Source organism: Choloepus didactylus, chromosome 7, assembly GCF_015220235.1.
Source record: "Choloepus didactylus isolate mChoDid1 chromosome 7, mChoDid1.pri, whole genome shotgun sequence".
NCBI classification, from domain to species: domain Eukaryota; kingdom Metazoa; phylum Chordata; class Mammalia; order Pilosa; family Megalonychidae; genus Choloepus; species Choloepus didactylus.
The window spans coordinates 105,197,755-105,210,081 of NC_051313.1; the positions used below are offsets into that span (position 1 = coordinate 105,197,755).

The 12,327-nt window shown below is 37.3% G+C and overlaps 1 protein-coding gene across 6 annotated transcripts in view; it reads left to right on the forward strand.

The window, feature by feature from the left end:
• Positions 1-10,884, forward strand: part of LOC119539344 (24-hydroxycholesterol 7-alpha-hydroxylase) — a 108,703-nt gene extending 97,819 nt beyond the window's left edge. For 2 of the 6 annotated variants that reach the window (XM_037842828.1, XM_037842823.1), the window contains 4 exons: positions 6,654-6,741; positions 7,260-7,369; positions 8,341-8,428; positions 10,102-10,884. In XM_037842828.1, the coding sequence (XP_037698756.1) occupies positions 6,654-6,741; positions 7,260-7,369; positions 8,341-8,428; positions 10,102-10,173 (358 nt within the window). In that variant the 3' untranslated portion in view covers positions 10,174-10,884. Of the gene's footprint in view, positions 1-6,653; positions 6,742-7,259; positions 7,402-8,340; positions 8,429-10,101 lie in introns of those variants that run through there. The other 4 variants (XM_037842826.1, XM_037842825.1, XM_037842824.1 and 1 more) reach the window with 4 other exon arrangements.
• Positions 10,885-12,327: the final 1,443 nt, after the last annotated feature.

Here is a 12,327-nt window from a genome sequence, read left to right on the forward strand (position 1 = left end):
CTTTATTCTTCACTGCACTATCCCTCAAGATAGTGTAAGTATATCAGATTTGATTGAACTTTTGCAGTAACTAAAAAATAATACTACAGTGTTAGCAAGGAAATACTAAAATTACATGTGAAATATTCCTTTCCCATAGTCTAAGCGAAAAGCATTTACATTCATAGAAAGTCCCCTATTTCTAAACTTATCCTCCTGTACAAGTGAGTTTATCTCTTTTCCAAAATAGCAGTGGATCAACAAACCTCCTTTTAGCCTCATCCCTCCCTATGGAGTTGATTTCACTCCAGAATCCATCTCCCTTTCACCAGAGTTATTAGGATAACTCTGAGGGCTTTCAGCAGGACTGTCTGTGGTTGTTCTTGTTCTCAAGTTCCTCAAAACAGTCCTTGTTGGGCAGAGGCACACATGTCTAGTTCCCCAAAGATATGTCCGATTTTAAATTCTTTGAATTCCCTGCTGAGTGGTTGACTGTCAGTGCAATATCTCTCACACATCTCCAAAGATAATCTTTTTTTTTTTTTTTTTGAGAGAGAGAGATGTTATAATCTAAATCCATAAGAAAGAAATAAAATGTACACCCCAAAATTAGTAAGGCCACTTATTGCACAGTAGAGTTAGTACATTATTATGAAGAGCATTAGTTCTTTGTATTCACATTTTAATAGTTTATTGTCTTTGTTTTCTTCTTCATTCAACACTTTAAAGATGTTGCTCCACTGGCTTGCATAGTTTCTGATGAGACGACTGTGATGATTTTTTATTTTTATTTTTTTATTATGTCTTTTTTCTCTCACTGCTTATAACATTTTTTTTTTCTTTATCACTAGTTTTTAGCTTTTGATTATGATTTGCCTTGGCATGGTTTTCTTCATGTTTCTTCTGCTTAGGGTTCATTGAGCTTCTTGGATCTGTAAATTGTAAGTTTTCACAAATTTGGAAATTTTTCTGCATTATTTCTTCAAATATTTTTCCTGTCCACCCATCTGTATCTCCAATTACATGTAGGTTAGACTTCTTGTTATTATCTCATAGGTCACTGACTCTGTTCATTTTTTTTTTTCATTTTTTTTAAATCTATATATTTTCTAGTTTGCTAATGCTGCCAGAATGCAAAACACCAGAGACGGATTGGCTTTTATAAAAGGGGGTTTATTTGGTTACACAGTTACAGTCTTAAGGCCATTAAGTGTCCAAGGTAACACTTCAGCAATTGGGTACCTTCACTGGAGGATGGCCAATGGTGTCTGGAAAACCTCTGTTAGCTGGGAAGGCACGTGGCTGGTGTCTGCTCCAAAGTTCTGGTTTCAAAATGGCTTTCTCCCAGGACATTCCTCTCTAGGCTGCAGTTCCTCAAAAATGTCACTCTTAGTTACACTTGGGGTATTTGTCCTCTCTTAGCTTCTCCACAGCAAGAGTCTGCTTTCAGCGGCCATCTTCAAAATGTCTCTCATTTACTTCCTGTGCTTTCTTCAAAGTGTCCCCCTTGGTTGTAGCAGCTTGCTCCTTCTGTCTGATCTTATATAGTGCTCCAGTAATTTAATTCAGACCCACCCAATGGGCAGGCCAACACCTCCATGGAAATTATCCAATCAGAGTCATCACCCACAGTTGGGTGGGGCACATCTCCATGGAAACACTCAAAGAATTACAATCTTATTAACACTGATAAGTCCACCCACACAAGATTACATCAAAGATAATGGCATTTGGGGGGACATAATACATTCAAACTGGCACAATATACTTCATTTTTGATAGTCTCCATTGCTATGTTAGGTTCCTAAATCTTTTTTTTTTTTTTTTGCAGTGTCTAATTTTCTATTGATCATTAATCCCATACAGTTTATTTTGGTTTCAGATGCTGTATTTGTTCATTTCTAGAAGTTTGATTTGGATATTTTCTCTATTTTATTTCTCTCATATGTTCATGGCTTTTTTCCTACCTTCCTGAACATGTAAAGTATATTTAAAATGACTGTTTCCAATATCTCTGTCATTTCTGGGTCTATTTTTTTAAAGACTTTTCTCTTGCTTATATGTCATATTTTCATGCCTCTTCTAGGCCTGGTAATTTTTTTTATTACTATATTCAAGACATTGTGAATTTTAAACATCATAGGTATTGGATTTTATTGTATTTCATTAGTTTGGGGCTTTACTATGGTATATAGTTCATTATTTGGAATTACTTTGATCTTTTCAAAATTTGTTTTTAAGCTTTGTTAAGGTAAGTCCAGAGCAGTTTTTAGTCTAAGATAATTTAACCCCACTACTAAGCAATGCCCTTCTAAGGACTCTACCTGATGATCCATGTATTTCAAGGTCTTTTGACTCTGGTCAGTGGGAACACAAACTTCCATGCCTGTGTGAGCTCTAGGCATTATTCGTCTTGATGTCCTTTGGTGATTCCTTTTCCTGCCTCAATAGTTTCCTCTCACACAACATAAATCAGTTATTAGCCCAAGACTTGAGGAGACTCCTCTGCAGAGCTCTCGAGCACTTTCTCTCTCTGTAACTTTATCCTCTCTGATATCCTTCCCTGCAAATTCTAATCCATTAGCCTGCCTGAACTACAATTTCTGTCCCCTTAATTTAGTGAGACTGTTAGGTCTGTTTGGGTTTCCCCTCCCTGTACTGGGCACTGGAAACTTTAGGCCTTAATGTGGGAATCATAAGGCTCACTTCCTTTTCTCAGTTTCTCTTGGGTATCTTTGTCACATGCTGCCTGTTTTTCCCAATTTTCAAATTAATACAAGATAATAAAACTCATTCTTGTTACTCCATCATGGCCAGTTATGGAAGCTCAATTTGTTAGAAACTTGACAGAAACCTAGTTATGAGAAATTTTGAACTTGCAAATTAGCAAAATTGCTTTTTCTTAGAACCACTGTTTTTTTTAATCTGCATCAGAAAAGATTGGACCTGTCCTATTTCATAGGCATTGATACTCTCTTGGAATAAATTATCCTTACTATTTACAAGTAGGTAGAGTTAAATTTGAATTATAAATATTTGTGAAGAATTGATGTGGTATTCAGGTGGGTTACAACACCATCTGGAGGGCTTCAGATTTCATTTGAAATAAAATATAGCAAGGTTGTTTCAAGAATACCAGTGGAGAAAAAAACTAGTAATTTGCCTTTATATCAGATCATATTCATTCACTCCCTTATTCATCCAGCAAACATTGATGATTCAAAGAGGAATAAAACATGGTTCCTGCTTTCTGTGAAGGTTGTTGTCTATAAAGGAGACAGACATGTAAATGGCTAGCTGTAATATAGTAGAATAAGGACTTAAGTTGAGAAACACAGAGAAGGGTGGAAAAGATAGGAGGTTGAATACACTTTATGGAAGGTATCACCTCCTATCATCTATTCATTTATTCAGTTAACATTTATTAGGCACAAGTGGTGTGTTATACACTGTGCTAAAACCTAACAATCCAGATTAAAGACACAATTCCAACTACACAATTCCTACTTTCAGAGAGAGAGATGGCTAACAAGCAATCATGATTCAGCACAAAAGATGCCGTGGTTGAGATATACACCAGGAACCATACAAGTGGAGAGGAAGGGCACATCAGTCCTGAAAGGAGGGGTCAAAGAATGCTTCCTGAGGAGACTGAGCCACAGACAAAGAAAGGGCATACAACAGAGAGCATCAGTTGTCAGAAAATGCCAGCCACTGCAGTGTGGGAAGAGCATGGATTTCAAGTAGGAGCTACTGTGGGAGAGGAAGGCTCAGAGATAGGTAGGGGGCAGATCTCCCGTATAATGAGAAGGCAGTGATAGACTCAGGGAGAACGTTCACTCCAGTGGTAGAGTGGAGGATAGAGAGGAGGGCAGACTTTACAGATACCAGATAGTAGTTCCTGGCAGAGAGACCAATCTGGAGACCGATCCAGTAATCCAGGAAGTAAATGATGAGGAACTATACTTAGGGAATAGAGGAGGAACTGAAGAGAAGGGGAAGGGTTAAGGAAATTTTAGAAGACAAAACAAAGGAAACTTGTGCCTAATTGGATATAAAGAGTACAAGAGAATATTGAATCTATAATGGCTTCCAGTTTTCTGACCTGGTGACTGGGCAGATACAATGGAATCCACCAAGGGCCATGATTCCAAAGAGGGCTAGCCTATGCAGAGGAGAGCTCAAGGCCACCTACTGGGATGCAAGCAAAAATAGCAGAGTTCTATTTCTATTTTATCTCAGTTTTTTAGTCTCTATTTGTATGTGTCTTAGAAAGTATGCAATAAACTAATGCAGTAATATATGTATATAATTTAACAATAAATGAATATCAGTATATTATGGAGCATTCTCAAATATCAGGGTGTCTAGTATCAGGGTGTATAATCAAGAAGTTTGATGACCAGAAGGATTACAAAAGGAGGAGCAAATTTGGGGGTTTTGAGGAATTTGAAGTGCTTATGAAACATTTAGGTAGTAATGTCTAGTGGGCAATAAGGGTCAGAGACAGGAAGAACTGTTTTTTGTTTGTTTGTTTTTTCTGTTGCTACCCCTTCCTCTAATTTGATCACTTTCCCGATCTTCAGGGATGTCTAGGCAGTGACCACTCTAACTTGATCATGTAGAGAAGGGGTGTCGACATTATGGGAAAAGGGAACACAACTGGTTGATGCTCTTCAAGAAGCTATTGCCTCTGGATTTGAGGACTTAGCTGGAATAGGAGTTCTCTAAACTCCTATTTAAGATTCTCAAGAATAAATTTAGTGGGTGAAATTTTTAGAGTCTCAGATAGGGATCTGGGTATTCTTTAGGGTTTCAGGACCATTGTTTATTTGGGCTTATCATACTGTGGTCATTTGGCATATCTAGGTGAAACTGACATAGGAGTAACCTCCAGAATAGCCTCTTAACTCTATCTGAATTCTCTTAGCCACTGAAGCTTTATTTTTTTGCCTTTCTTTTCCCCCTTTGGTCAAAAAAGGCATTCTCAATCCCTTGATACCAGGGTCAGGCTCATTCCCCGAATCCATGTCCTACGTTGCCAGGAAGATTCATTCATCTGGGGGTTCCTGTACCACATCAGGGAGAGGGTGATGACTTTATTTGAAGAGTCAGGCTTAGAGAGAGAAAGTCTACATTTGAGCAACAAAAGAGGTTTTCCAGAGGTGACTCCTGGGCATAATTATAGGTGGGCTTAGCCTTCCTTTTGCAACCATAAGTTTCACCCGAGTAAGCAAGCCGCAAGATCAAGGGCTTGACTTGTAAAGTAGGCGGTTCCTAAGTTCACACAGCATAAGTTATGCCAATGATAATCCATCCATATCTCACATTATCATCACTTAGTTGTAAAATCCTCATCACTCTCTATTTTAAACAATTCTCATGACCCAAAACACCTCTTAGCTCTTGTCAGCCCTTAATTATTTGCCCCTAGTATTTGTGTGGTACCAGTAAGGTATTCCTATTAATTATAGTCTCTAGTATGCAATAGTAGAGTTTTCCCATATACCCTCTGTTTTTAACTCTCTGTGCTGGTGTCCTGTCTTAGAAGTATATCACGCAAGCACCTATCTATATTTGTGGTGCTGATCTGTGGTAAGCATGCCTTTAAACAACCCCTTTCAATCCTGTTCACCTTCAATTCAACTATGGTAGTTATAATCACATTAACAAATAATCGTCACCCCTATCCATTCCCACACCTTTAAATTCACCCTTGTTAACATACCTGTATATATTAGATTATCATTTCCCCTCACCAGCTTCTGTCTATCACTAAGCACTTGATATTCTACATTATAAGACACTGATTTTACATTGTTCAGGGAGTTCATAGTAGTGGTAACATACAATATCTCTCCTTTTGTATATGAGTTATTTCACTGAGAATTATATCTTCAAGGTTCATCCATGTTGCCATAGGTTTCAGGACTTTGTTCCTTTTTACTGCTGCATAGTATTCCATCATAGGTATATACCACATTTTGTTTATCCACTTGTCTGTTGAAGGACACTTGGATTGTTTCCATCTCTCGGCAATTGTGAACAATGCCACTATGAACATTGGTGTACAAATATCTGTTCATGTCACTGCTTTCTCATCTTCTGGGTATAGACTGAGAAGTGGAATTGCTGGATCATAGGGTAATTCTATATTTAGATTTCTGAGAAACTGCCAAACTGTCCTTTAACAGAAAGGTCTTAAACAGAACTTTCTGTGATGATGGAAATGGTCTACATGTGCACTTTTCAATATGGTAGCCAGTAGCCACATGTAGCTGTTGAGAACTTCACATGTGGCTAGTACAACAGGAGAACTGAAATTTTTCTATTTAATTTTAATTTATTAAATTTAAATTGCCTCACGTAACTAATGGCTATTGGGTTGGAAAAATATAGAAGAGAGACCTGAGGTTCTCATTTATTGAGTACTTCCACTGTCTAAGCATTTTATATACATTTTAAAGCAATTTTATCATCTTATCTTTCCTATGGAGTAGGTGGTATTAAAAAGAAAAGAGTAAGTTCTTATTTACTCTTCCCTTTTAATAGCAAATGCTTATATTTCAAAGAGAACACACTTGTTTAGAAATATGTGTACTTTCTAGATATTCTCTGTTGTTGCATATTTATGTATCTTTCACAACCAACTAACTTTTATATTTTTCTTTCAGATGGTTTGCACTGTTAGAGATACAATTACTTATTATTTTAATTCTTTATAAATATGAATGTAGTCTTCTGGACCCATTACCAAAACAGGTAATTGTTTTCAGTCTTCTAAATATCATAATGGCTTGTAAATTTGATATATATTCTAATTCCTTTGTTTTAATTACAAGAGATAAACTGTAGGCCTCATCTAGGCCTGATCTTAACATACACTGAAGAGATATTCCATTTCCTCAATTCAAGAATCTAATCTACACATCCTGTTACCACAAGGCCAGGACCTAATAGTATTGATTGTACCACTTACAGTGTTACGAGCTCCTCGATGAATTTACCAATTTGACCTTTGCCCTGGATTAGATGAACATGGCATCTACATTGGGTTTGTTTCCCTAGAAAGGCACGTCTGTTTGTCCAAAGTGAACCATCAGTTCTTGTTGCAAGTCATAGCCCTTGGTCTGTTTGAAAGTTATAGCATGAAAGAAAACTAACCCAACAGTAAAAACACTGAACAAAAATGAAAAGGTCCTGATCCTGTTCTGACCTCTAACCCACTGACTCTTCCAATCAGTTAACTCCTCTGTGTCTCTGTATATCTGTTCTCCTAGACCAGTGGCTCTCAGCCTGGAGCTGGCATCAGGATCACCTGGGGGCTTGTTAGATCACGGAACAATGGTCCCCAACACCAGAGTTCCAGATCCAAGAGATCTGGGAAAAGGTCCGAGAACTTTCATTTCTAACATGTTCCAGGTAATGCTGATGCTGCTTACACAGGGATCACACTTTGAGGACCACCTTCCTAGCAAATAAGGAAAGGTCAATTTAATTTCAAATGTTTGGAAGCCATTTTGAAAACTTTGGATAAAAGGTACTATTAAACTGAAGCTGACGTTGAGAACTTAAACATTGCAATCTCAGGGCTAACATAACAGTTTGTGCTTTGACTTACTCTTGATATACTAAGGCTAATATATGGAGGGATAAATAAAACTTGTGACATTTCAATAGAAACTATGTAACAGCATAAGTGAAACATAAAATATATTATAGCTGTACACATTACAGCTCTTTCTCTGGATTTCTTTTACATTTGTAATTTGAGTGCAACTATCAGTGACGAAGAGCTCTCCAAATCCTATGATAAAAGAGAAATCAAAGCACCCTTCCCCAAAATTCTCAGCTTTGTACTGCTTTGTTGGCAAAATGAAAATCAGGGCCAGACTTGACAGATACACAGAACAATGTGTCTGGTAGTATCTGGTACTAGTTCCTGGTCCACTGAGTTGGAAGTCACTTTTTTTATTTTTTTTATTTTTTTAATTTGAGAAGTTGTAGGTTTACAGTAAAAGCATGCAGAAAATACGGAGTTCCCATATACCTCCCCTCAAAACACAGTTTTCCGTATTATTAATACCTTGCATTAATGTGGTACCTTTGTTACAATTGATGAAACAATATTATTATCGTTATACTATTAACTATAGTCCATAGCTTATATTAGGGTACACTATTTGTATTGTACATTTCTATGGTTTTAAAAAATTTTTATTCTGATAATATATTACAAACTAAAATTTCCCCTCATAAGCACATTCAAATATACAATTCAGTGGTGTTACGTTCACAATGTTGTTCTGCCATCACCACCACCCATTACCAAAACTCTGAAATGTTTCCAAATTTTCCCAGGACTGACTCAGCATCGGACCGTTGTTCCCCAACAAGACAGCACAAGTATGCCTTCTCAGGTTGGAAGGATGACATTTGTCAAAACCAGGTGGTACAACCTTGGAGATCTGTAATTTTGACTAGTTCCTTAGACAAGACTTATTCCAACAGTTTCTTCCTACTTAAGAATTCTAATAGCAGTATTTAAATTATTATTCTATTTTGCACACATCCTATTTCGGCTTTGACACTACTAAGTATATTTTTTCAGAAATATTGTTATCTTAGTTTGTAAAAAGTACAAGTCTAAGTGAATTCTCTTGATTTTAAAGGGCGTTTCATTTCACAATGTTTATTCTAGAAAAGGAAATATTGGTTGAAAGTATTTAATTATTAGGCTTGTTTTAATAAATTATAAAATGTAGCAATCAGAAAATGCAGGAAATTACCTTCAGATCCTCACGCTTTTGTAGAAGGGAGGGTATGTGTTACCAAGGCATGTTGTGAACACTATTGTCAAGAACAGAGAGATCATTGGACTTGGAAACCAATCCCTAAAAATAATTTACTTGCCATAGTGGCAACATTCAAATGTTAGAACAGCCCTGTGTTTTATTTTTCCTCAAAGGGTCTCAAGAAATCCCTCAAAATTCTTAGTAGACTAATTTAATTTCAAGTCTTTCCCATTAGGAACCAATCAAAATCAAACAACGAGACTCTACAAAGCCTTTGTGGAGCCCTGATTGGGCAACAGAGCTCTAGTGCTGGCAATAGGGGCTATGCTGTTTGAGCATTCTTAGGAAAACCGTTTGAATCTTTTGCAAAAGGAAGCCCATTTTGGGGCTTAGTGGGGTTTTCTGTTTGTTTTCATTTGTTTTGTTTTATTTTGCCTTATAGGGGGTCATGGATCCTTATAAAGTCTCACAAAAACCTATAGGTCCCCTTTCTAGAAAAGTACATATCTGTTCATACCTACAAAATTGCAGCTGTGATTTTAAGGGGTTTATGGAAATTCTACAACTCATTCTATAAACTCTAATCTTGCCAACGAGCCTGTTCTGATCATCTAAATAGGATCTGCCTCCTCTTTCCTCACTTCTTATTTTCCTCCAACCTCCATGGTCCCCAGGTTAATAGGACAAGTACCTCAGATGTTATTTTTCTTTCTCAAGCTCCTACAATCTTTTTGTATTACTTGCAATAAACTGACTTCTTCCACTCTCCTCCCCTACGAATGCATAAACACACACACATTCATACTTTGTTGGTAACTAGGGAGAAAAATCAGAATATGTTGAACCCACAAAATATCCTTTGGGAAAAGTTTGATCATAGTCAAATTCACTGCAATAGTGGTTCATACCACCAACACCATGTTGTTTTTTTAAATACCTATAACGTGTGGCATAGAGATCTCATCCAGTGATTATAAATGAAGCGTCACAGCTTTTGAGCCAGAAGTGTGTAGAGCCTTATTTGTGGCATCCTCTTTAGCTCAATAAAATGAAAGGGCCTGTTAGCCCCATTGTCTTGGGGCCTGTGAAGCTGAAGAGACTGCTAGCAGAATAAGGGGTTTTTCTCCTTTCCTGTTACTTGAATGAAAGGCTAAAGTTGATGCTCGATCTTGTGAAACTCATCAAGGCAAACACTTCTCAACCTTCCAATGTTTACAAACCTAAACATTGTACCTTTTAGAGAAAATTACAATGGAATAAACCTTAGGTGTTAAATGTTGATTTATATCTCTTAATTTCTACATTTCTTTTGCATTTCTGTTTTTAGAGTTCTCTCCATTTGTTGGGTGTCCAGCAGCCAGAAGGACAATGCCGAATTGAATATAAACAAAGAAAATGATACCTGCTGGGCCTCAGGAGGGCAAGGCCTCCCAGAGGAGTGACTTCTACCCCACAAGCTAACCTGGCAGCTCCTAGACCCAGGCAGTGCTAAAACATACTGCTTAACTGCGTTTTAGGGTTTTAGTTTAAGAAAATGTACAAATGATTCATATGTTTGGTATCTTAAGAGAGGATTAAAGAAACTACCATTCTCTCACAGCTATAGAGACATGAATACATAGTTTATGAAAAATGTTTAAATGACCAAAAAAGAGAGGTATTTCTTAAGAATTTGATTTTCATACATAACTAGACTGAAACTATAGAAATAATACCATTTGAATGAAAATCTTACTTAGTGCTCTAAATTCACTGTAAAACCAGCATATTTATATTTCTATTTTGTAAAAGACTAAGTCTTAGACTCTAAAAAAATATTAAATAATGATTTCTGGAAATTTTCTATTTTTCTTAATATGATTATTAGCTAGCACTTGGAATTCTTAAGTTCCATTAATATAATTCTTAATTGTATACATGTCAAATGCTAAAATGCAAATAAAATCATAACTTTCTAAGTTCTGTGAGAGCAAGAATCATGCCTTTCTCTCATTAGTACATTCCCCTACACCTAGGACAGCACCTATTCTATAGGAGATGTTCAATAATGTATGTTGATTGATATATTGATTTGTTTTTTAATTAAAGTGAAAACATTCTTTTGGCTCAAGGTGTTTGCAATTATATTTTGATAGAGCTAATATTTTGCTAATGTGTAGAAACACAAATGTAATGGTGTTTCAAGGTAAAAAATACATTTGAATCTATTACTGAAGACTTGTCGACTATGAAATTTTTACCATGAAATCCAGAAAAGAAACCTTTTTATATTCAAATGATGCTAATAACAGAGTGGACATTATTTGTCCTGTAATATTCAATAATATGTTGCTTGCCTCCTTTATTTTACAAAAGTAAGCTTTGCAGTGCATATTGTTCTCTGTGGCTTATTTGCTCCCCTGTGCTGGAATTATCCCATGGGGTTGTGCATGATTGCTTAGTCATCCATTTCTTACCAAAGAGCAGATAACTCCCTGGGAGAAAATCAAGTACTTCAGGGTGCATTAACTCTCCCAAGCTAACGTAGTGATTTTGAAGCTTAGTTAGCAGCTCAAAGCTTAGCTTAGCAGGCTCAGAGTTTAGAGACTAGAAGCGTCGGAAGAAAACAGTGTAGAAGTCTGTGTGGACAGCTTTGAGAGTTGCAGACCACATCTGGCAACTTCTACTAAATATAGCAGGTGTGCTCTCTCAGAAGGAGTGCCCTCCCAAACAGCTGAGGCTCACAGTGAAGCACTGCATTAGCATATAATATCCACTTCAGCAAAATCTGCAGTCACTCAAGGCCAGTGGAACTCATGGAGAAAGAAAGAATGAAAAGTCAGGAACTGACCTTGGCTATTTATCTCCTTATTCTTGCTTGGTAAGGATGGATGTTAGCTGACAACTATATGCCCTTTAAAAAAGGATGCTGACATACTTGATCTGTTGACCTTTAAATAATATTGGGAAAAGGGAACCTACTGAAACTGTTTGTTTCTTTGGGGTCCCATTTTTTTTCCCTAGCCAGAGATTTTATATTTATACTTATTCTCACGTTTATGTTACAGAATACATTCTCTTGTGTTAACATGGATTTTTCTAAAAGTAGGACCTGAGATAAGGACTATCTGTGGGCAGATAGTTTATTTGAGCGGTGCTCCCAGGCAGCAGAAGTGAGGGAGCAGGGAGAGAATAGCCACTATGAGGGTTGTGTTATCAAGGTACCCGCTGTAGCATGGGGCGCTGGGTTGCACTGGGACCACCTGAGAAGCTTACAGAATTCCTCCCAGAATTGTTCACCTGAAGGACAAGAGGTAGGAGCTTTTGTCATCCAGCTGCTGTTCTACATGGTTTGATGATTAGCCCTGGGGACATTAACCATGCATTTACAAGCTGCCTTTCATATGGACTCAGAGGGTTCTCAGCTTCAGAGAAGCTCTGGGGCAGCCAGTGTGAGGTGAATCTGAGCCAGCACTGAATTGTTCACTGCAAGTGAAATCAGAGTTGGGCCGAGGGGATGTGGGGGTGGGGAGAGGGCAAAGATGTCAGATACCCTCCACTCCTTACACCACTT